Source organism: Bradysia coprophila, unplaced genomic scaffold, assembly GCF_014529535.1.
Source record: "Bradysia coprophila strain Holo2 unplaced genomic scaffold, BU_Bcop_v1 contig_138, whole genome shotgun sequence".
NCBI lineage: Eukaryota > Metazoa > Arthropoda > Insecta > Diptera > Sciaridae > Bradysia > Bradysia coprophila.
This window is the reverse complement of record NW_023503409.1, coordinates 7,187,020-7,211,132: the sequence shown is the minus strand read 5'-3', so window position 1 is coordinate 7,211,132 and position 24,113 is coordinate 7,187,020. Positions and strand designations below refer to the sequence as shown.

Genomic DNA, 24,113 nt, shown 5'->3' with positions numbered 1-24,113 from the left:
AATACAAAATTCCACAACAATTCTACTAAATATTCTGTTTAATGAAAGGAAGTAATAGATTTCTGTTTGGAAGTGTGCTACTAGGCACCACCTTATGGGTGGGTCAGGTCCCTTGACTGACTGACTGATATTTTCTCAATAGATTTTTGTAATTGTTACAAAAATATAATAGATTGATTTTGATCAAAGTAGCTTTTTGTCTTGTTTTGTCATAAATTGTTCGCTCCTTTTATTTTATTGAAAATCAAATTTCAGAATAAACAAAGGTTCTGAATCTTGCTTATTTCTACATTTTCAAACAAAAGAAGCTTCGATATTACTGTGTCTGCTAAAAGACGCTGCAATGAGGACGTATTTCTTGCTAAACTCCTGAATAAATTTAAACTCGTGTGAATTTCATTCTTAGTCGAATAATATTTTTTTTAAATCTGTTGAGGATTACTCAAGCTATCGTGCTATCAAGCGACGCGACAAAAATTCTTTTAAGAATATATCTAAGATCAATTGTTCGTCCTCAAAATTAACCTCAGGAATTTAATTCTCCTTCGAATAAAAAGAAGTTTTTGGAAATCCGTTAGGAATTACTCGAGTATTCGTGTTATCAAGCGATAAGACAAAAATTCTTTCAAGAATATCTTTAAGATCATCTGTCCGTTACAGCCCATCTTCAAAATTAAGAATATCTCTAAGATCACCCGTCTGTTATAGACCATCTTCGAAATTAACTTCAAAAATTTAATTCCTCGTCGAATAAAAAAAAATGGAAATCTGTCGAAAACTACTCGAGTTATAGTTGAATCAAGCGACAAAACAAAAATTCTTTTGAGAATATCTCTAAGATCACCCGTCTCTTATAGTTCATCTTCGAACTTAAGGGGTTTAATTCCTGGTCGATTAAAAAAAAGTTTTTGGAAATCCGTCGAAAACTACTCGAGTTATCGTGGCATCAAGCGACGAGACAAAAATTCTTTTGGGAATATCTTTAAGATCATCGGTCCTTCATAGCCCATCTTCGAACTTGATCTGAGAAATTTAATTTCTCGTCGATTAAAAAAAAGTTTTTTGAAATCCGTTTAGAATTACTGAAGTTATCGTGGTAACAAGGAATGAACAAAGTGTGACAAACATTTTCTGTATTTAAGGTCATACATTTCATGTATTTTCAATCATAGTAGTGAACATTGTGTGACAAACATTTTAGAGTGTTTATCATTCGTAAGACCCATGACTTTGAGTCAAGGGAATAATGAAGAACAATTGTTACTAGAGTGATAATGTTCATTGAACATTGTTTAATTTTCATGTAAATTCTGTAATTTCTGGAGAAGTGTTCCCTTTAAGCAGCAAAAAAATATAAGTTCAAGCGAATCAAGCAAGGGACGTGTGCGATTTAACAATAACGTAACTGTCATTACAATCATCGAAGACAATTTACATTTTACATTTTTCAACAAATTTCAAAGATGAAATAGTGTACGCATCCAACTCCAGCGGCTGCACACAAAATTTTATTTTGTTGACAGCAAATTTTGCTCTTTTGTCAACTTTATCAATGACAACAATTTTTATGCAACCATTGCAGCCCAAAAACTATCTCGATGTTTCTCGGAAAATAATACAACCAACACCATTGGCACCCAAGTATCACAATTGTTTCCAAGAAGTATAGTTGTCTTAATAAAAGAATTGTTGCTGGGTAACAACACAACTGGTAAGTAAGCTAGTCTTTAATCATTATAAACAATTCCGGCTAATGTAAATTATTCATTTACTTAAATTGTTGAACCGTTCGTTCCGAAAGGTTATCACTACCTCAATTGTACTGAATTCAAATTTCAGTTAATCGCAGACCTCTCATTCAAACCCATTAACTGCGTGAAGTCAATTAAATGATCGCCCCATTCCGATGCAAGATTTGAATTATGACTTTTTGCGTCAGTATACAATTTAAGACAGAAGTACCCAGCGTTCCCCACTGACTCTGAGGCGTTTTTTCGCTAATTGTGCGTTCATTCTGGGTCTATGAGTGGATAACCCGCTGGTCTCGTTATTAGACTTTGAATATGATAAAATTCAAAAAGAACTTCCGTCGTTTATATAGATTTGTTGACCCCACCGCTTTGGCGATTTACTTTATTTACAATATTCTTACGAAATGACGAAATGTAATCAACTCTTTTCCACAAACAATTTTTCTCTTTGCAGTAGCGTCATGTCATCGGAAAAGAAATCGGAAAGTCCGAATGAAGACACCATTTCCGAATTAACAGCACTCACTTCTGAATTAGATCTATCGAACGCAGTTACAACTGAGGCAACCGTTGAGAGTGGATCAATCCAACCTAAGTCGGAAAAATCCATAGAGGAGCTGTTGCTTGAGTCGTATGAGTGCCTGGAAAATAAGCGTCACGGTCGTTTAGATCGGAATGTATTATCGTCTTGGACGATTTTCGGTGAACGGAAGATTGGCTTCGATGAGACGACGAAATTTGCTGACAAAGAAATTGTTCAAAAATTGTACTCCGCCTACCTAGAATACGAATTGTTTTCCGAATCGGAACGACGAACCAAAAAGCAAAGAGTAAATCCACTCGAAGAGGTCAAGAAAGCCTTTCTGCTGAATCGTGCCGCCGTTAAGTTTGCAAACATTGACTCGCTACTGGGCTACATGTTTTCCAATCCAGTGGACAAATTGGGCCGCTCAATAATTGAACCGAATGAGCTCATGTACTTTGTTGATATTTGGGGCGGACCGGGTGGATTTGCGGATTATTTACTGTGGCGAAGAGACTGGCAAACTAAGGGTTTTGGTATTCCCATGAAAAACGGTTTTTATGGCACAAACCGGTTTACAGTTGGTGGCGAACGGTTCACCATATTCAAAGGTGCCAAACGTGATGGTGACATCACCAACGAAGAGAATATTACCTCGATTGTACGATACGTGAAACAACACATTTCCTTGGGCGTACACATTGCTGTTGCTGATGGCGCCTACGACGTGGAAAACCAGAAATACGGAAAGGAAACCATTTTTAAACGGATGTACCTAAGCGAAGCGATTCTGGCACTTTCGTTGCTTCGGCAAAATGGACATTTTATTATGAAACTGTTCGATGTATTGATGCCATTTACCGTTGGTCTAATTTACCTGCTGCATAAGTGCTTCGCCCAAGTCATTTTGTTGAAACCGAAATCTTCGAGGCCATCGAGTGCAGAACGGTACGAATGACGATGGCTCTGAAATTCTGACGCTCTTTAATGAATTTATCTTTTAAGTTATCTCATCTGCAAGTGGAAGTTCCACGATACGACGAACATTCGAATGTACCTGGAAGAGGTGAATGTTAAACTCAACAACACTGAAGACTTGGATGTGATAAGCTTGGTGCCAGAAGAGATCCTGCTCAATGACATCGAGTTTTTCAATTTCGTGTACAAAAGTAACAACTCACTTGCCGAGATTCAGACAGAGTCAATGCTTCAGATGACGCGCGGTGGTTCCGCTTGTTCGTCAGATCCATCTCTGGTCCAAACATGCCTCGAATACTGGAATGTCGTACCGAAGACTGACGTCATTTTTGATTGCACCATTGGCGAATGGGCGAAATTCGTCAACTTTCCAGAGAATTTGTTAAGTCCGTTGCTGCCACTGTGTGAATCGTTTGGGCTACCAGGTGGCAAGTTAGGAAACGAGTGGCACTGTATTCGTATTGAGAACGTCAGTACCGACAGGCGAACATTTTTCTCAACCAATAGCTCAACTGATGTCAAGATGTGGGATCCAATTTCAACGGAATGGATAAACGCACCGCCAAATTTTGGTTTGAAATTTCCGACGAATACATTCTTGTACGGAGAAATTGCCTGTAATCACGTTCAGAATGCCAACTCCAATGGTAAATCGTCGGATGGCTTCCACATAATAGATGGTTTAGTCTTGAATGGTCAGGATATACGAGGTCATCCGTATTTGGTGCGACTGGAATTGTGTAAAAAATTCGCCGATGCCATTAACAATTCATCGTCCTTCATTCGAATCGAAAATGGGGAGAGTATAAGAACAGCGTCGATCAATTGTAAAGAAACATTTTTGCTGAAGGATCTCGTTCCCGAAATGGAAAAATTTCGTGGATCATGGAAATCGATCCAATCAGGTTCGAAAGTTCTGGGACATTCCTTGCAAACGTTTATCGGACCTAAACGTTTTCACGCGGTGAATGGCCTGTTGTTTCTTCGAAATTTTCCAAATGTAAGAGATGAAACAAATTTTAACGAAACGTTCCGCAGTAGACAACTGTGGAACTGGTCCAGATCTGACACTTTGGATACGGTTGATATTGCGAAAACTCCGGACGACGGAAATGTTTATCTGTCGCACTTCTGTGAATATATGAATCGGCAAGTGAATTGTGGTGCCCTAAATTGGAGAGACAAAAACCGACCGCAAAATCCATCAAGATATTCGAATAACAGGGGTAGAAGCGGAGCCAGAGGCAGAACAGGCTTTAAGAAATAGTCGCTCATTGCTGCGTTCAAGTGAGTAAGGACTTTATGTTTTTTGTTCGTTATTTGCATAAATTCAAATTATAATTATTATACCAAGAGGTTGCAACACGGTTGCATTTATTTTATTGTGAGAAAAGAAAAATCAAAGATTTTGGCCTTTGGCTGCCTGTTTTTATAATAAAGCCAAACTTTTATACAAGATTTACGAAAATATAATTGGATGTTATCGCTCAGTGTTGCGTTGTATATTATAGCGACAAATCAGAAGGAAATATATGAAACGAAACATCCATCTTCGATCCATATAAATAAACTGAACAAGGACCTAAAACTCAAAATAGTGAGACTTAGGGATGCACGATTATCGATAAAGGAGTCTAACCCAAAGTTCGCAACAAGGCTGATTTTTTGAGAGAAAAGTCTAACTGATGGCAAAATCTGCATTCTGAAAGAACAGTATAACACACCGACGAAAGCAGCTGGCCAATGTAGATGTTAAGGTTCAATAGATATTTTCCATATGTATGCATTGTTAGCACACCGAAAAATCTCTTCTGGTCAACCCATATGCGTCTTGGCTCTTGGCCTGTAATTTGAGAACCTTCCCTAGCCCTAGCTGAATATGGCGCTTTTGTAGTTTCCGGTATACAACTTCAAGAAACGACCAAATTCAGCTATGAATACAAGGATGCCTCTTTTGTAGCTTTCAGAGTAAAATAATACGTCATCCCATTTACGGTATCGGGGAATCTGGCACACGGTGCCAAAAGAACGCACTTTTAAACTACATAAAAGGTGACCTCGCACACGCAAGTTTATTGCTGCAAATGATTTTTAGCCATGTCATCGTCTTAGTGACTCCTTTTACCAAATGTTGGTAGCGAAAAATCGTGTGCGAGTTCCGAGACGAGTTCACGTTTTACGTAGTTAGTTGAAAAATGCGTTGTTTTAGCACCGTGCTCCAAATTACCCAACGCCCCATTTGCTACATTTAATAGTTAGAGCCTGACGTTCGAACTTTCTCTGGATAGCAAATTTAAGAAATTCTGGTCTTTCTGCGTATTTTCAACGAAGCGTGCTATCGGTACTGTCGAAGAAGGTTTTTTTGTTGAAATTCTTTTTCGTTCTCTTATGATTATGGGATATTTTCCTTCAAACCGTAATTAAGTGTAAAAATGACTAATTGGATCTGGGCCTATTTTTGGAAAATAAAATTCACGAAAATTCTGTATCTGTAAAATGACAATAGATCGAATTGACTCCGATGTTTTTAGTACCTTTTTAGTTGTTCCTGTTGTTTTTAAGCTAAGTTGACTACATTCTGATGGTATTTAAGCGAAAACAGAATTTTCTTGATCAAAAAATGATTTAATTTAACGAAATCGGGCATTACACAACAATATTGGTATTGTTGAAAAAATGGCATGTTTAGCTGTTTTCAGTTGTTACCTCTTTTTTGACCCATGTATCGCAATATTATTATTCATCTCGTTCGCACAGTTCTTCAGCAAAGTTGTCTTTGAGTAACAATAAGTAAAGCCACAACCATCGATGATATCGATATAAGAGTACCAAAGTGACTTCCTTCCGTGGCTAGGAGTTGTGTATGAACAAAATTTAATTTTACCACCTGCCCCATGGGAAATTTGAACATTATAATCCTTCTGCGAAAATGATCGACTTCATGTGGAATTGGAATATTTTCGGTTCATCTTTCGTCTAAAATTCAGCTTTAGTACATTGGATGCTGCTACGTAATTCAATAATTAGGAAACAATTTTGTGATAACCGCAAACTTTCAACTGTGTTTTCGAGCGACAAGCTTCGGTTACTGTTTCTCGAAAACACACTTGGAAGTTTTCTTTTCTCACAAAATTGTTCAGAGGGATTCTTTTGAAAAACAGAATCCAAAAATCGGACCGATTTTTTTATAAAGCTTTTTTGACCTGTTTCGATAAAGTTCGATCACCTGAAATGAAATCCGGTGTCAGAATATTTTTATCACACTTTGTAAGCTGATGTGAGGTCTACCAATTTAGTAAAATAGTGCTTTTCTTACAAAAATTGCGCCCAAACGGAGAAGCCGCCATGGGCAAGTGGGGTATCGTTGGAAAGCTTATGTCATGTATTAATGGGAAAAGAGGGAATAAATTCATTTTTGGTCTCATATATACAAAAATATTCTAATTGGATTTTCGACAAATATCGGTGAACTTTGAAGGGTGTTTGGGCTCTTCAAAAGAAACTGAAGAGCAGAAATAATGGTTGCCCATAATCTACACTCTCATACCTTTCTAATGGTACCCAACATGCATGGGTTGAATTGACAAAAGTTTGCTTTCGATGCATGAATGTGGTTCATATACACTCTACTCAAAAATTTCAATACTAAAAACCAAATTTGTTTTTTGATGCAAACGCAAGAGGTATAAAAACATTTTTTGGCCACAAGTAATGTGTTTGTGTCCTATGGATGCCGCAACTATGAGGTATGACCATTCGAACAGGCTAGTTTATTGAAAAGAATATCAAAATATTTTCCAAATTTGCCTCAAAAACTTTTCCCTTAAAGCTGTGGTTTTCTGGGTATCAGACAGACCACTTTCCACCGCAGGAATGTTGAGAATATGTAGAATGGCGTCGAATGCATGTTTAGCGTCTTCAAAAGAAATTGTTGCAAGAGTGGTTTGAGTTGATATTGTCGTTGAACGATTGACGCGCTGGAAATTCGCGAGATTCGGTGGATCGGCGAATAGCTCATTTGGCACATCCATATCTACATCCATATCCAGATCCATCGCGTCTTGTATGTCGTGTGAAATTATGCTATTCAAATTAAGTTGTTCATGTTGTTGTCTTATTGTCGTGTAACATTTGTCACATATTGGTTGTCCCTGCGACAAAAGTCCTTTGCCCAACACTGCATCGCATTTGAGTAGAAAATCGATGGTTATCACTCGTGTTTTAAAAAGATGGTTTCCATGAATATTTAGTGGATTCACACATATTTTCCATTTCCATCCCATTTTTAATACAAACTTTGCTCTGCGTGATGAAGCCGAAAAAACTCAACTCAAGCTATTAACGTTTTCTAAATCACATCAGAATAGTTCTGTTAATCCTATTCATAGCTAACAAAGATCGTTTTAAAAGATTGTCTGATTCCCTACCGATGAAATGATACCGATTTAGCTGAATCATTTACAGCACATAGTATCCGAAAGTCTGAAAATCAATGTGTACATTCTAAAGCTCATAGTTGCGGCATCCATAGGACACAAACACATTACTTGTGGCCAAAAAATGTTTTTATACCTCTTGCGTTTGCATCAAAAAACAAATTTGGTTTTTAGTATTGAAATTTTTGAGTAGAGTGTATATGAACCACATTCATGCATCGAAAGCAAACTTTTGTCAATTCAACCCATGCATGTTGGGTACCATTAGAAAGGTATGAGAGTGTAGATTATGGGCAACCATTATTTCTGCTCTTCAGTTTCTTTTGAAGAGCCCAAACACCCTTCAAAGTTCACCGATATTTGTCGAAAATCCAATTAGAATTTTTTTTGTATATATGAGACCAAAAATGAATTTATTCCCTCTTTTCCCATTAATACATGACATAAGCTTTCCAACGATACCCCACTTGCCCATGACGGCTTCTCCGTTTGGGCGCAATTTTTGTAAGAAAAGCACTATTTTACTAAATTGGTAGACCTCACATCTGCTTACAAAGTGTGATAAAAATATTCTGACACCGGATTTCATTTCAGGTGATCGAACTTTATCGAAACAGGTCAAAAAAGCTTTATAAAAAAATCGGTCCGATTTTTGGATTCTGTTTTTCAAAAGAATCCCTCTCACTCATGTAATGAATTTACTTTCGCAGAATCCAATGTAACCAGCTGTTAAATCATTGACTCAGGTGGCACTATGTAAAAAAAGAATTTTCCATCGGATTTCAAAAGCACCGTTTATTCAATTTTGTATTGTGATGTTTTAGCAATAAATTCTTAAAAATGATGTAATGTATGTACGTAATGGATATTATATAATAGTAATGGAGTACAAGTGGGTACTTTTCGTATTGCTTAAGGATTTTAATTGTAAACTTTTCCGTTAAAGTTTTTTTTTTTGTTTAATTCGTAAAACTTGCGAACGCATTTTAAAAACATTCACTGGCAACTAAAGATTATCTAATTCTGTTTTGAATTCTTGTTTTTGTTTTGTCGTATTAAATTACATTCCCACCACCGACAGTAATCATTTTCTACCTTAAAAGTTGTAGAGACCGAATACTGAACAGAAACGTAATGTTCCAAAAAAAAACAACAATAATAAAATTGGAGTTTCTGTGATATCAGAAGGCAATTGCATCATAATTGCCTTGTCATATCCATAGTACAATGTCTCTATTCATCTTTTATTATAGCCATACCTAATGGAAAATATAGGTTAAACGTAAAAATTGTATTTAAGTGATATTTATACGCAAATTCTATTATTCGTTGTTTGTTTATCTCAGCGCAGTTCTTTTTTTTTAAATAAATTGTCCAATTTTTTGTTATTTTAAAACGTCCCATTCACATTCACTTTCAATCGGCTATACATTATCGTCGCGACTTTTTGTTTTAATTTGCACCATTTTTCGTTTCGTAAAAATTCAAAATTTTATAAATCACTCCCACGATTGAGCAAAACAAAAAATCACCGGAAATTTTTCAAAAAAGAAAAGAAAATCCCATTCATCCCATTCAACTGCTATGCGAAAATGCAGTGTTTGTGTATGGACCACTATATATAGAGCTTCCTGAATTGGATGCAGTTTTGTGATGTCGACGAGCCATTATGCAGAGAACGGCTGCCACAACAGCTAACATCAAAATTAGACCAGCTATTGCTATAGCAATGGCGAAACTCCGTTGTGATATGCAGAGAGCATCATCAGGAGACTGGTGACAGAAAAATGTTTCAATCAGTTGCGACTTACATGCAGAAGCTAGACTCAACTTACCTTTTCGGCAAACACCGAATCGTCGTTATCTATCACTTCTGCATTTTCGTTCACATAAAGACCAGAGTACACTTCAATCGTAGCTGGATGGCCTTCGTCGTTTGTTTCTTCGGTATCTCGTTTAGATCGACTTTGTGCGCAATTTGGTGCCTGTGGCGGAAACAGAAAGTTATCGAATCTGATGGAGGCGGTAGTTTGCCATTTTCAGCTATTACCTGTTGACATTCGGGATCTTGAAGAGCACACAAACGAACGTTGCATTGGTAGTACACAGAAGATGTGTATGGAAATTTGTGAGCAGGAAAAGAAACGGTTGCCTTACTTCTGTCATCACTGTACTCAAACTGTCCCATTATCTCGCCGTCCAATGGACATCTGTAAATTGAGTTTTTAATTAAATTCCTTCCGCTAAATGAAGTCATTTCAAATTACCCATCGCCATTAACCAATTTCTGTTCGCCCCAACCTAGTCCATCACGAACCAAACAGTCAGTCACATGCAAGCCATAAACACTTTGTTTGTCAATATTTATCTTCAAAGTCAATGGATCGCCAATTTTAACATTCTCGGCAACGGAATTGCCAGAATAAATTTTCATGTGACATCCTGGCATGGGTTTTTCAATTTCGACTTCATTATTGCCCAACGATCTGCCATGATCACGACGATCGGGTGTTTCGTTGCTGGTCAATGCTTCTGGATTTTGTTGCCACTTGGACGATCGGATTGGGGTAGCTACTTCGCGGCTCTTATATCGACAGCGAATATGATATCCACGTCCCAGATCGGTAACCAGTTTTAGATGTGGCTGAAGAACGATTGTATTGAAGAATTCAATACCGCCATCGTCCTAGTTGTGGAAACAAAGAAAATAGTTAGTCACGTAGGATGTCCAGGGAGGATAGAATGGAATGGTCAAGTAAGCTATTTCACTCAAAACCTTGTCGGCCAAAATAACGTTTCACATTGTATGTGTGCTTTTAATAAACTTTCGAAAGCTTCTGGGTTCTATTGGAAAAGTGGAATATTTCAGTGGAATACAAAAGAAGCTTAAAGCTCTCGAAAGCTTTTTAAAAGCAAGGACACAAATGCGATACGTTGTTTTGGTGTAACATGGTAGTTTTTTGCGCTGCGTTTTTTCCGACACAGCCGGTTCTCCACTGTTTAAAAATGCATCATGAGCCGCAAGCCCATTATTTAAAGAGTGAAAAACAAGAACTGAACTCAGTCCATTGTACTGAAATGATGCAGCTTAAAAAGTTCCAATACGAGTCTAATATCGCTCATTAAAAATCACCTAGCTCAATTTAATGATCCAATTTGAAAGTAATGCCTTAAAGTCCAACAACTGTTGGCACCATCAGTTTCAAGTCTTAAAACTTAGGCTGAAGTAGCTTTTCATTTACGAATCAGCACCTTGTGCGAACATAGAAAAGTTTCTGAAAAGTTAAATTAGTTAACATAGACCTACGAAAATGACAGATCCTTGTCTGTATGTCCATATTTTAGATCTAACACGTCATCGCGTTTTGTTAGATTTTAGTTGAGCGGTAGACTATGTAAGTTCTTTGGATTGGGAAGTTTACACAATTTCGATTCTATCAGATCTATCTATTTATCATGTTGTTCCTATCAACGTATCCTAGACTACACCAAATTCTAGTTTCACCAAGCCTAGGGTGACGCATTCAATTTCTGTTAGCAGATTTATTTCAAATGTCAGAGTGACGAATATCTGCATAAAACTTGCGAGAACAAAATCCAAGTGAAAAATTGGCATTTGCATCATTTAACACTTGAAATATCAGGAAGTTCGTCGATCAAAATGTGGTAGGCATTAACATAACATAACGATATTTTTGTTGTAAACATTCCCACATTACTTATAGCAGTTAAATGTAGAAAAATTATATCCATAATTACGTCACCTTATCCGTTCTAACACGAAGAATTTTACCTTGACGCGACCAATAAAAAAATCTTTTCGTTTCTGTATTGTTGTGCACTAAACATTTTATAACGTCGCCGTGTGTATGAGAAATTGTAATCAGATTTTGTTCTTCGTTTTGTCATGTACAACACAATCGGATGAGCTAGGTACAATGGTACATACATTAAGTATATTATAATCACTTAACCGTTGGTTCGTAGATGTATCAAAGATATGAGAACATTTTCAGTTCGTATAATCTGGCTAATGTTATACAATAAAACAGAATGTAAATGACGGTCATGCCCTATAAGTTTCAGTGCATGCACAGAGGTATTTTCTTTGCCATACTGCACGTTAGATGTAACGTTATTGCGCAATGTATTGCTGCACAATAAAATAATATTTTTATCATGCAAATGATGCAAATACTTCTACCAAGTGATTTAGAACTTTTGTTTGAAGTACACGAATTAGTGGTTACCTCGTATAACTGCAATATTGAGAACGCACTTATTTATTGCAAGAAAACCAAGCATTTCGTAGAATATGGTCATAGGTCTATTTCCACATAATAAGCAACCAGTTGAATAAACGTCTTCATTATTTTACACCTCCTACATGTTTCGCATGTGCGATGAATATTTAAATCAATTACGTATGTATTTCGTCACGATCGCACGAATTTGAAGCACTTAAAAATCGTGAAAAACATCAAAAAACGGCCAGGTATTTGCCGGCGACCTTGCAAATTGTACTCATGTCCAAATTGTTCACGCGAAATAAATAAAACTTGCTGCCCACACGACCGAGTTCAGACTCAGATGATGATCGAAAAAGCATTATTAAGATACAAATCAATATTGAAGAATGTACAATTGGGTAGAACACCTCGAGGAGAACTGATTTCATTTGATTCATACGAAAAAGACATCTAAACATAGCACTGAACCAAGCGCTAGGACAGAGGTTCAGTGCTGTGATCAGAGTGAATTTAAAGAATTAATGACTGAAGAATCTTGACTACTTGAAACAGAAAAACGCATCGTAATTGAAGGATGCGTAATTTTTCGGACGACTCGTTCTGAAACTGTTGTCATTGGGCGCTGTAAACGAGAATAGCTCGAATTTTACATTTTATTTTTTAACACCTGACCCCTTGGTTGCACTCAGGATGGAAAATCAGAAAATCTTTAATGGAAGAAAATTGTTTTAAAAAATAGTCCCATGCCTCAACAGTGATTTTTGATTTTCGGGGTAGAGTGAGGTTGCATGTATCAATGAATAGTGTAGCCTTTTAAAATGGCACTAGCCTGTTTGAGATCGAGCTCTCCATTCGGACAGTGTAATTCAGTAAGTTCTCCCGAACTTTCCGATAAAAAATTTCGAATTTACTTGTGGATAAAATCGACAAATCTTGAAATATAAAATGTTAGGTATTCCTGAATAGGTAAGTTCGTAGAGAATCTAGCACAGGTACGCTTTTATAAATTAATTTTAAATTACTCGAGTGATCCATAAAAGATTCTCTGGGCCATCCTGAGTACAACCAGGGGTGAGACGTTGAAAAATAAAATAAAATTTAAAGTTCAACCAACCCCACTCTGTCCCTCATCATCCATGGTCACGCACATACATTGTGTATGAAGACCGGGATAAAAATTCTGCCATCGTGCATCGTGCATCAAGTTTCTTCGAATTGTCACATTAATAAAGACTTGGATAAACCAAAAGATTACATAAAATCTTTACCTTGTTTTGCCCATTTCTGTTCAATAATTTATTCGTCACCATAACACGTAATTTATAGAATTTTTCATTATTATTAAAATGGAAAAGACGTGGGTCTGATGCGAAGCAAATTAATTTAGCCAGAAAAAAGAGCCAAAAACAACGTCATATCGTGTAAGTGTAAGTATTAAAGGTGCAAATCTTTCATTTTAACTTTCGTTTTTAATATTTTCCTCTTCTCGCTCTGTCCGGCGTTTGTCACTCATCTCCAAACAATGAGTGAGAAATTTGCATGTACATGACTTTGCTATAATCGTGGTAAGACGTTAATTGCACGTTAGTTGTTTTATATTATGAACCCGAATAACAAGATTGTTTTTTCTCCTCTATTATGAATGGTGGCTTATCTTAGAGAAAGTGAAATGGTTGGATTGAATGGAATTTGCATATTCTAAGTTTGGACATTTGTTTTGGGTTGAAATTTTAACTTTAAAATTTTCAAACTTCCACTTACCGTTTCTTGAGGCATTGTGTTGCAGCTCCTTAATGGAATTTTGTACCGTAATGGTCCTTCATGATTTCTGAAAAAAAATTTATTTTTTTTCTTAGATTTCATCGAACGATTACTTTCCGTTGTTCAAGCTACCTGTATTCGGTCAAACATGACGAATTTTTCGACAAACCCTTTGGATACACCATACCGCTAAATAATCCACTTTCTTGACTAGGCGGAGGATCTTTTATTGTGATGAGCATAGATCCAGACAGACATTGTATTCGTACGGTTGGTTCTACTATTGTTGGTTGTGATGTAGCTGAATAGAAGAAAAGTAGAAGCAAAATAAAATCAGAAACGTACATTCACGATCAAGCACGTTGATGAGGGTTTAATCTTTGACTTCTGCAATTAATTTAAATATTTTTCGAATAACAGTACATTGGCTATTTCTTTTAAGAAACATATTCAACAGAAATAAATTCGATTTTTTTTCTTCTCTCTGCCATCAAATTGCTTCTTTGTTCTGTACTGCTTTTAACAAAAAAAAAGAAAGAAAGAACACGGTAACTGGTAACGTCGTGACTCGTTATTTCGTTTCTAAGGCAATTCTTCTTGCTATTCGGGTAGAATAACATATATACCTACATGGAATTCGTTCAACACTCAAGATTCAAGATTCAAGAGAAGTACATTGAACTTGGCGTGCTGTATTTTATTGATGTTACTTACATCATTGTAACGTTTCATTGTGTTTACAGAAATAAATAATGCCAACAATAATTTCTTATCACGTTCGGTTTTAAATTTCTTCCAAATAGAAAGAAAATCTTATAGAATCGGTTTTAGTGAAGATTCATACAGCATAGAGCATCTTATCTTTAGAGAGAAAAAGTATGTGGGCTGGTCAATTATGGATGGAAATGTTTAGCTCGATAATATCTAAATAAAGGATATAGGCGTCACCGAAGCTATTATAGATGTAAATTTTTTCAGGCGATTTGCCAGTGCTTTCATACTTTTTATGTAGTTAGAGGCTGGTTATTATTTTGCAACTTTGGTACACATGGAGAAAGAAGAATGATCCTCCCATTTATGTTCACTGCTTAGTAATAGATATTTGCATGACTGCAGAGGAAAATTTGAATAGTCGAGTTTTCTTGCGAGATAGCTGCTAGCAGTTTACATTGGATGCTGTGAAAGTAATTCATTAGATGAGTTAACATGTTTTGTGATAAAAGAAAAGTCCCAAGTGTATTTTTAGACCCGTACGAAGTACTGGAGTCTTATGCGTTTACGCATACGTCCGTAACACGTCGAATTGGACTCCCTGAGTAAGAAGAAACCTATTGTGGTTGTCTAGAGATGTTAAATCAGTGAAAAAAAAATGTCCGTCTGTCCGTCTGTCCGTCTTCACGATAACTTGAGTAAAACGCATCCGATTTTGAAAATTCTTTTTTTTCCCGTTTGGTAATGTCAAAAGACAGGCTAAGTTCGAAGATGAGTGATTTTGGATCGACCCTTCCCGAGCTGTGGCCCAATAAGTGCTTTACGGTTTTTCGAAGATATCTCCGGAAATTCAAACGTTACACTTGTAACTGATACGTCAAATAAAAGGTATTTACAATACCGATCGAAAAAAAAAGTTTATGGAAATCGGATGACCGACTCGTGAGTTAGACCCCTTGGTGTGAAACAAGCACAGGGCGGCAAGCAGTTTTTGCTTGTAGGTCGGCCACATTTCAACATATTTCGTCTGTTTTAGCTTTATTAGATAGGTATTGACCGTACCAATCAGGGAAAAAAAGTTTTTGGAATTATGTTCTCCGGAGCGTGAGCTAGGTCTCTTGGAGTGAGCTCTTATCTGGCTACTCGGCCGTACAGTGAACGTGGTGTATTTTGACAATATCTCGAGTAAATTTTGACCGAATTTCATGAATTTTTTTTGTTTGAAAGGTATTAACGAATGTAAAGCGTCGGTACTATTTCCGGTCTCCTAACAAAATGGCTGCCGGTGGCCATATTGGATTTTAATAAAAGTGATATATATTGGGAAAAATGGTACTTAGAGTGTTTCTGTTAACATGGAAATAATTTGTTATGTGTGTGGGGTGTTTCAGGCATTCCATATATGGACATCTATATATATCTATATTCACCTATATTGAGCTATATACAGGCATATAGAGCTATATAATAGCATATTCATCTGTGAAATGTTTATTTATAGTGAAATATAGGTAAATATAGCGGTATATAGCTGTTTAAATAGGAATTTATGAAAGTTGACTTCGTACGGGGCTGTCTATATTGCCTCCGGCAATTTATTTGTATATGCTAACAAGGCAAAGAAAGATAATGTAAGTGATTTTAAAGGGCGAATAGCTTTTCAGTAGAGAATGAAGTAAAAGAAATGAAGAGTTTCACAGTAAAGGCTTTTGATATGAATAGGTGTTTCGTACGGGTCGGCGTTAGCTATGTTTGAGCAACAGACTGGGCTAAGATAAAGGTCTTTTCGACAAGTGTATTCCCAGCCAAGATATACAACGACGCAAACAGGTACCGAAGCAACTTCCTCAAAAGTACACGAGCAGTTTGCAAGTACCTCAAAATTGTTACCGAATTAATGAATTACGTAGCAGCATCCAATATATTCTGTTTTACTGTCAACTACATGAGAAAGTTGGATTTCACATAAAAATTCACGAAAAATGAACCGAAAATATTCCACATGTAATCGATCATGTTCATGCTTTGTAATGTTCAACTTTCGCATGGGCAGCCAGTAAAATACAGTATGCTCCAAAGTGTGCTTGATTGTTGAAAAGTACGATTTTTGTCGGGTAAAGGGAAATGGGCGCACTATTGTAAATTTGGGTAAATTTGAAGTAAATTCAAATAGAGAAAATATGAGCGGCAATTCCATGATTTTCCCGAATCGGTTTTCCTGCGTCTTCAATTATCAAAATATTTATTTTACCCGGAACTCGGCTTAGACATATATGCAGGTTTTTTAACCAATTGCAATGAAATTTTTAAAATTATTGAATAAATTAGCGAGTTTTTATTGAAAGTTACTCGAACAGTAAACGTAAGTGTTATTTCCGATAGGAAACAACTATTAACAAATGTTCGCATGCGAATAAACCAGACAAATCGATATTCAAACGTTTGTTTTCTGCACATTAACAGAAACCGAAGGCCGATCACTTTATTTGTTAATATTGTGGAAGAAACGATGAAATGAGAAAAAAATTTCTTTTCTTTCAGATAAGTTACTTTTCGTGTTAACGTTAACATTACGTTCGATTTTGAAATTATAAAATATTTACCGATAAATAACTTACTTTCTGTCGCTGGTAATTGAGCTGAATGCGTAGCCACAGACAGCATCTGTAAATTATATAATTTTCGCATTAAAAATTAAAATCTACAATCAAGGCTGTGTCATGTCTCATTATGGTATTATGTGATTTATTTTTTTACTTTTTATTGAAACACTACTGATATCTAGGTCACTGAACCAAACATATGCTGTCTTTTGTGCGATCGAAACAACTTATCGATGTTAAGACTTTATATACGTATAATGTATAATTCATGTAAGTATTATAGAGCTACACTTATAATATTCTGATGTACTTACGAAAATGTGTAAAGCTGAGTAAACTAATACGTTGAATTCCATATTGTATCTGAATAACAAAGAAAGAAAAAAATTATTTCGTAAATTTTTATGTAAATAGAAAAAATGTGATGATCAGAAAAATTCTTGAAATTTTCGAATGTCTTGCTTATATTTTTCGAAGTAATTGTGTGGCAGTATGTCTACGTATTCAATATTGCTATATTTTGGACAAAAAATTACAAATCGTTGACACCCGTTTGCGTTCATTCATTCTTAGTCGTTTATGTTTTAGAAATCTGGCAAAATCGGGTAACTCACAATGGTCAATAATGATCAAAATTTGTGTCCCAGGCGGCAACCTTATTGAAATTTTCAAAAATCTGTAAAATTATTATTTTTATGAAACCGTCATGTTTATGAATCATTTCTAGTGGACTGTGTTTAGTGAAAAATATATCCTTTAATCGAATGGGGCGTGCAAGGAGACTACTATCGCCTATTGTGCGTTAGTGGACTATACTTTTTACAGATTGTTAATTTTAAAATTTTTTACTACCTGCTCCACTCGAAAGTTGACCATTACATAGCAATTTTCCCCCGGCGAAAATGATCCACTACATGCGGAATATTTTCGGTCAATTTTTTCATTTTCATATGTGGAAACAACTTTGTGTTTCTCGAAAATTACTCGTGTGATTTAAAGCAACTTGCTTCGACAACTATTTTTCGACATGTATAGGTGTATACCTCGCCTTTGGCTCGGATATACAAACTCCACATTTGCCGAAAAGACAGTTAAAGCTTGTTGCTCAAAAACACACTTTTGACTCTGCTTTTATCGCCAAATTATTGAGTAATCTGCTATTAGAACTAAGTCACTAAGACTCAGTGATATGTAACTCCAAATCAGATTTAGTGGTGTTTCAGCGCAACATAATCCTTTTTTACAAAGCTGTTCAGATGAGTTTTATAACATGTCGTAAAACCAGCATTAAGTTTCTTGGACAAGCTTTATGAGGATTTTAACCAAAAATTTTTTGTTATGTTACAAACTTTGATCTGTTCAAATCCAGAGAGCTATTCAAACAAGCATGAATCGAAAACATCGAAAAACAGTTGATCTTTACACCGAAGTTTACAAATCTTATTTTGACATTAATTGCACATCAAGAGTGTGACAGTATAACAAATCTGTTACTTCGTTTGATGTAAGCACTTTTAGAAGATTTATTGATTAATTTATTAGCAAAAGCTTTTCCTTCTGTTTGCCTATTTTGAAAGGCTACGCCTGAATCCATTTTGAAAATGATTATTCAGAATAACCGGTACATACAACGGTTTCTTTACGCCATTCTACTAACCGAAATAAAAATTTAAATTATTAAAAGAAAAAATACGGAAAAGATACTACTTAATGCAAAATTAAACATTCAGTATTCACGTGAACCATATGCCAGACCTTAATTAACTGCTAATCGAAAGTTATACAAATTCATAAAAAGTTTGCGTATCTTTTGCCATATTTTTACTATTTCTTTCTCTACAATAATGAAACGAATAACACACTCTGATCAGATGGAATGGATGTATTTATCAGCATTTTTAGTTGGGTATTAATTCCGATATTTCTGTGATATAACCGTATAACCGTAGATTTTTTTGACTGCTAATGTTTGCTAATTATGACTTTTTATAAAAGAATTTTTTTGTTGTTGCTGCAAACAATATACTAAATCCACCGCTCTCTTTCAATCTATTGAGGGCTTTTGATACACACTATAATTGATTGACCGTTTTCGTTTGTGTATATGGATCTGACGTTAGGAAAGAAAAAAAAGCTTAATGGGCGACTGTATCAGATCTGCCATTTAGACATTCATTTCATCAACACAAAAACCATATGAAATGTTTTGAATTTCGACTGTGTTTATTCATGCTATGGTTTGTGCAACACTCATATGAATACACACACGTTAAGCACACGAAAGACATCAACGAGAAGAGGAACGTCTAACCGAAATGAGTGTACAGTAACATTTTCAGATGAATTTTAATTTCAAAAACTTTTTGAATTGCAAAATTAATTGTACGTAATTGAAGTAAGATTGTTCAAAACACTACGTAGATGCCTTTCTCAAATGCTCAGATTTTTTTTCTTTATTTGTCGATGTTATTCGGCTAATAAGATTCGGAGAGCGATTTGCTAATGCATTTTCTTAGCCCGAATTGTAGCGAAAAAATTTTTTCACTTTTAATTATCGCTAATGCTGTCCACATAGAATATGGTCGTTACGAAATAGTTATGGTGCCAATTTTTATTTAATTAATACTTTTTCGTTAGTTTGCTGGTTACGTTGTGAATATTTCGTTTCGGTTATATGGAAAGACTAGTTTCGGTTTCACTCCCACAAAATGTTTATTTTTTGTGTCTGTTGAGTGTTACACAATGAAAGCGATATGAACTCAATCGAAATGAGTTCTTTTAACAGACAATTGAATATTTAACCGAAAAGTGTCGTCGAATGTAGATGTTTCGTTCTATCAAAATATTTTTAAGAGTTGAGGTATTCACTCTATAAAATTGAGCTTTAAAGTTCAACTCTTTTCATTTGACAAGACAACAGAGTTTTGAATGGAGTGTGAAGTGGTCCATAGACTATAGGTCCTTAAACTGGAAGAGCCCAGCAAGACTATTACATAGCGACACTTGAAATCGTAGCAAGTTTTTCAACATTTAAATTGTCCAAAGACTACGCTAATTCGATGTTCTGTTCAATGTTCAATTTAATTTATTTGATCTTCGCATTTAAAGTAAATAGCCATGAAACGTTGAGGCGCACCGACCCACATAAAGTAAACGAAAAGCTGTCTGTCATTTTTGCCAATTAGTTATTGACAATGTAGCGTGAACAATAACAATGTTTATGCGCTAATATTTACGAACTGCACCTTTATACCTTACGGTGATGTTAAATACATCCATCCAAAATTGTGTGATGGACAAGCTCGACGACAAAAGATTTTTTTTAAATATTTTACACGAAATGTGTGAGACATTGTCTTAGTGTGTATAGTGGGTGATATTTGATGAGTTCATATTTTAGGTGTTGTGCGGATATCATGGTCGCCTTACAGGATATTCTTTTGAATTTATCTATTGGCCGCAGTAGTCAGACAATTTGTCAGATATCACATCCTCCTTGTCATTTAATGACTTCTTGTTAACAATTACGTTGGTTAATATGAAAGAAAGTAAATTTGAAAACGAGATTTGCATCGTCGGCAATATATCACTAGTTGTGCATTACATAGTTGCAGACAGAAACTGAAAATTAACACATCTTAATTGCTCGTAAAATGAAATGATTGATCTATCTGCATCTGCACCGCTTTGAATTTTTTTCTTCTGATGCAACGGTTAATTACCTTCTTTGCTTTAACGAATACCAATCTACACAACATCATTTTAAGATTAAAATTCTCATTCAGTTGGCCTCAGTTATGTATATTTACCGCATCACACATTGTATTGAATTGAAAACTAAAAATGTACTGCAACGATTGCATAAACGGAATTTTTTTTAGTGAACATCTCCGCGGCAAACAATTAAAAATCGGAATACAATAACATTACGAAAACGATGTAAACATTATCATTGGGATTGGTGTGTATAGTCTTCTCATTCAATGTCATTTACATTATTTGTGAATGAATTAAAACATGCAAGGTTGAAATTTCAGTTATTTTAGTATTCGTTCGACCTCAATAAATTTGCGCTCAGTTTGAACTGAGAACATACAGCACTGGAAATAAATTGTCTAAATACATAAATTTATTGCAAAATTAAAACAAATCGTTGGGGCATGTGGGCACAATCAGGCATAAGATGAATATATATTTTTTTAAATTTATTTTGAGTTTGTCGAACGATTAAACTACTACACAATGTTTAATTACACAATTATTTCAAGTCAAAGAACGCTACCAAAGTTCTTAGTCACCAATTTAAAAACAATTCTATAAAAAAACATAACAGTAACCACCTCTTTAGGCGTAACGCACAATCATTGAAATTATACGTGGTACTTATTTCAATCGTACTTTAATGAAGGAACTGTAAAAGGAAGTCGATATTATGCCAGAAGTCATAGAAATACAACCATCAATATCCATTGGAATTATGTTTTTTTCCGATTCATATTTTGTTATGATGATAATCAAAGATAAATCGCGACTTTGGAATAATACAAAAAAAAAGTTGATCTTGCCAGAAAACCACCATATTTTATTGAATAACTCGTTATATTGATCATTTGTATTGTATGTATGATCGCGAGCTGCTGCCAATATACAGTAAAAAAGAGACAAAAACAGAATCTACCTATTCAAATCGCAAACAAAACAGAAAGCAATATTTTCCTACATTGAAAACCATTTTGTGTGTTCGGATGATTTCATAATGAATGTGGTATTATGTGTCTGTAGATGGAGATGTATAGGTATATACATTGTACAGCTATATCATTTATCGAAGTTATTAAGTTTTTTTGCACAAGTTTAGCGTTTTTTTTTTCTGTCTTCTTATTTAATATTATAACGTGGGTGTGAAGGTTATTGAAATTAAAATCGTCCAAAAAAGGAGTCGCATGTAAAAAACACATTTGAATCATTTACCTTAATGTCGAGGTTATTATCCTTAGTATCACAGAAAAGAATTAAAATATCCGAAAGTATATATGCAAGAATATAATCAATCCAAAGTGAATGTATCTGTTTCGCGATTCTACACTAAATCAATGCACAGAACGGTCAATGTAAAATTATTTTCGAATCTCGAAAAATATCATCTTTTTCTGTTCTATCTGTTTTCGGTTAAACTTTATTTTCGAACAAAATATTTTTCTTATTCACGAGACAATCCATCTTGTAATAATGTTCACTGCACACACTCACAATCTTTTCATACTTATTCGTTTTTCTCATTCACGCGTTCGCGAACGTACCGTACAACTTCTTAGATCCAACTGTTGGCTGAGGTAAATTTGAATTGTGTTGGAACTGGTTGAAAATGTTATGTCTACGTGTATAGACAAGAATACCTTGAAGAGGCGGACATTTATACTTGATGGGAATATTAAAATCTTTTCGTTGGATTTAACATCAACAGCATCAGAGAGTTGTTTATTCTTAATGATTCATTTTTTGTATGATAAATTGAAGCACTGATAATTTGCTCGAAGCACATTCATTCCTTAAAATAATAGCTAATGGCTAACAGTTTCTTTCTCCACTTCTCAGGGCATATCACTACATTACGAAACCCTTTGTGATCGGTCATACATTTGACCTTCTAAAAGTGTATTCGAATTATTATTGTTTACGTTTTACGGCAATGTAAATGGCGCTTCGCTCACATGAAGTATGCATTTACATCCCCTTCGAGTCGGGCTATACCGTCCCCACTCGTCAAAATAAAAATTCTGAACCACGGACTAAAATATGATGACAACACTGAAAAATGGTTACGTTATATAGGGGACAGTTTCATCTGATATAAACCAATGTTGTAACATTGGAATCAGCTAAAAAAATGGATGGTTAACCATCTGCTATCGACAACGACGAACTATAATAAAACTATGAGCTTTTTCTTACTGTTTTTTTCAAGAAAAATGTTTATATTTAGATTAATGAAGTAGAAGATTTGATATGAAACACGAATGACGTAACAGATTTAATGATTCTATTATAATGTGCTTGTCGTCTTTAAAAGGTTGTCTTTATTTTTATAAACAAATGAAGTAAAAGATTTTCTATCATTTACTAGGAGTACACTGTACAAGAATGAAGTAATTTTAATGATTTTGATGAGATGTACTTGCCGCTTTCAAGTCGCTAAACTAACCATAGACGGCACGATAAAAAATTTTTAAAGTTCCCATTAACATTTTGTTTGAGTCATAAAAAAACTATCCGACTGTTTATATGATTGAATGACTCGACATATACATACGTTCTTATAGAGGTATAATACGCAATGTGGATGCTTATGAGGTAAGCAGACTTTGCAACTTGTTGAATTTATAATCCTGTATCACCTTTTAGTCAATGCAGAAGAACTTTTAAATTCCTTTGCATTTATTTCTTTCATTTTTTTTCGAGTTTTATGAAAACTTCTGATGATTTCAGATTCATTCTGTAAATAGCTCAAAGTACACAAAGAGTAATGAAGTAACAGATTTTGTATCAAAGTCTGTTCAAAATACTCTAGTCAGGAGAAGTAGAAGATTTTATTATTATTGTAGTGTTATGTTAGGCAAGGAAAGGAAACGAAAATTTGTTTGAAATAAACTTATTATTTAGCTTATGCATGCGAGACTGCTTAATATAAAATCGTACTAAATATAATATGAGAATCCTTTGTGTCGTTCATAGTAAATCAGTTTATTCAGTTTAATATCAATCTGCTCTTCAAGCTATAAGGCGTAGAGTTTTGATAGTAGAAACATTGCCCTTCTGCGGCATCTATTTATTTAGGATCCGAGGTGCCTTTAGTTTAGACTTTGTTTCTATTCTATACAACGCTCTTCGCAACAAGTAATTTTTTAGCACGGTTTGGTGTCACTATAAATTATCCGTACATTTACTTTGGGTGCCAGGTAGGTACTCAACGAGGAAGGCCATACAATATGACGCTGTGATTATTAGTTCGCAGCACTTGTCACAATTTATTTTACATGACTTGAAGCAAAAACTGTTATATGCGGTATGTGTATTATAAAGCATAATGGTTAGCGGTGAAA

General features: G+C 35.1%; 2 protein-coding genes across 2 annotated transcripts; one reads left to right on the top strand and one right to left on the bottom strand.

The window, feature by feature from the left end:
• The first annotated feature begins 1,510 nt into the window (after positions 1-1,510).
• On the top strand, positions 1,511-4,741 carry LOC119073836 (cap-specific mRNA (nucleoside-2'-O-)-methyltransferase 1-like). Its single transcript, XM_037179647.1, has 3 exons — positions 1,511-1,711; positions 2,206-3,222; positions 3,280-4,741. The coding sequence occupies exons 2-3, from the start codon at positions 2,213-2,215 to the stop codon at positions 4,517-4,519; spliced, it is 2,250 nt and encodes a 749-aa protein (XP_037035542.1). The 5' UTR covers positions 1,511-1,711; positions 2,206-2,212; the 3' UTR covers positions 4,520-4,741.
• A 4,325-nt stretch (positions 4,742-9,066) lies between these two features.
• On the bottom strand, positions 9,067-22,354 carry LOC119073864. The gene is made up of 9 exons (XM_037179731.1): positions 21,985-22,354; positions 17,328-17,376; positions 17,029-17,074; positions 13,832-14,000; positions 13,700-13,766; positions 9,956-10,374; positions 9,739-9,898; positions 9,524-9,673; positions 9,067-9,461 (listed from the first exon to the last, which is right to left on the bottom strand). Exons 2-9 carry the CDS (start codon positions 17,367-17,369, stop codon positions 9,264-9,266), a joined length of 1,251 nt encoding a protein of 416 aa, XP_037035626.1. The 5' UTR covers positions 17,370-17,376; positions 21,985-22,354; the 3' UTR covers positions 9,067-9,263.
• Positions 22,355-24,113: the final 1,759 nt, after the last annotated feature.

Coding starts and splice junctions, on each gene's coding strand:
- LOC119073864 (XM_037179731.1), bottom strand. CDS start 17,369: ATGGAATTCAACGTATTAGTTTACTCAGCTTTACACATTTTC. Junction 10,375..13,699: donor ACACAATGCCTCAAGAAACG/GTAAGTGGAAGT, acceptor TTCCACAACTAG/GACGATGGCGGTATTGAATT. Junction 9,674..9,738: donor AAGATCCCGAATGTCAACAG/GTAATAGCTGAA, acceptor TTTCCGCCACAG/GCACCAAATTGCGCACAAAG.
- LOC119073836 (XM_037179647.1), top strand. CDS start 2,213: ATGTCATCGGAAAAGAAATCGGAAAGTCCGAATGAAGACACCATTTCC. Junction 3,223..3,279: donor AGGCCATCGAGTGCAGAACG/GTACGAATGACG, acceptor TTATCTTTTAAG/TTATCTCATCTGCAAGTGGA.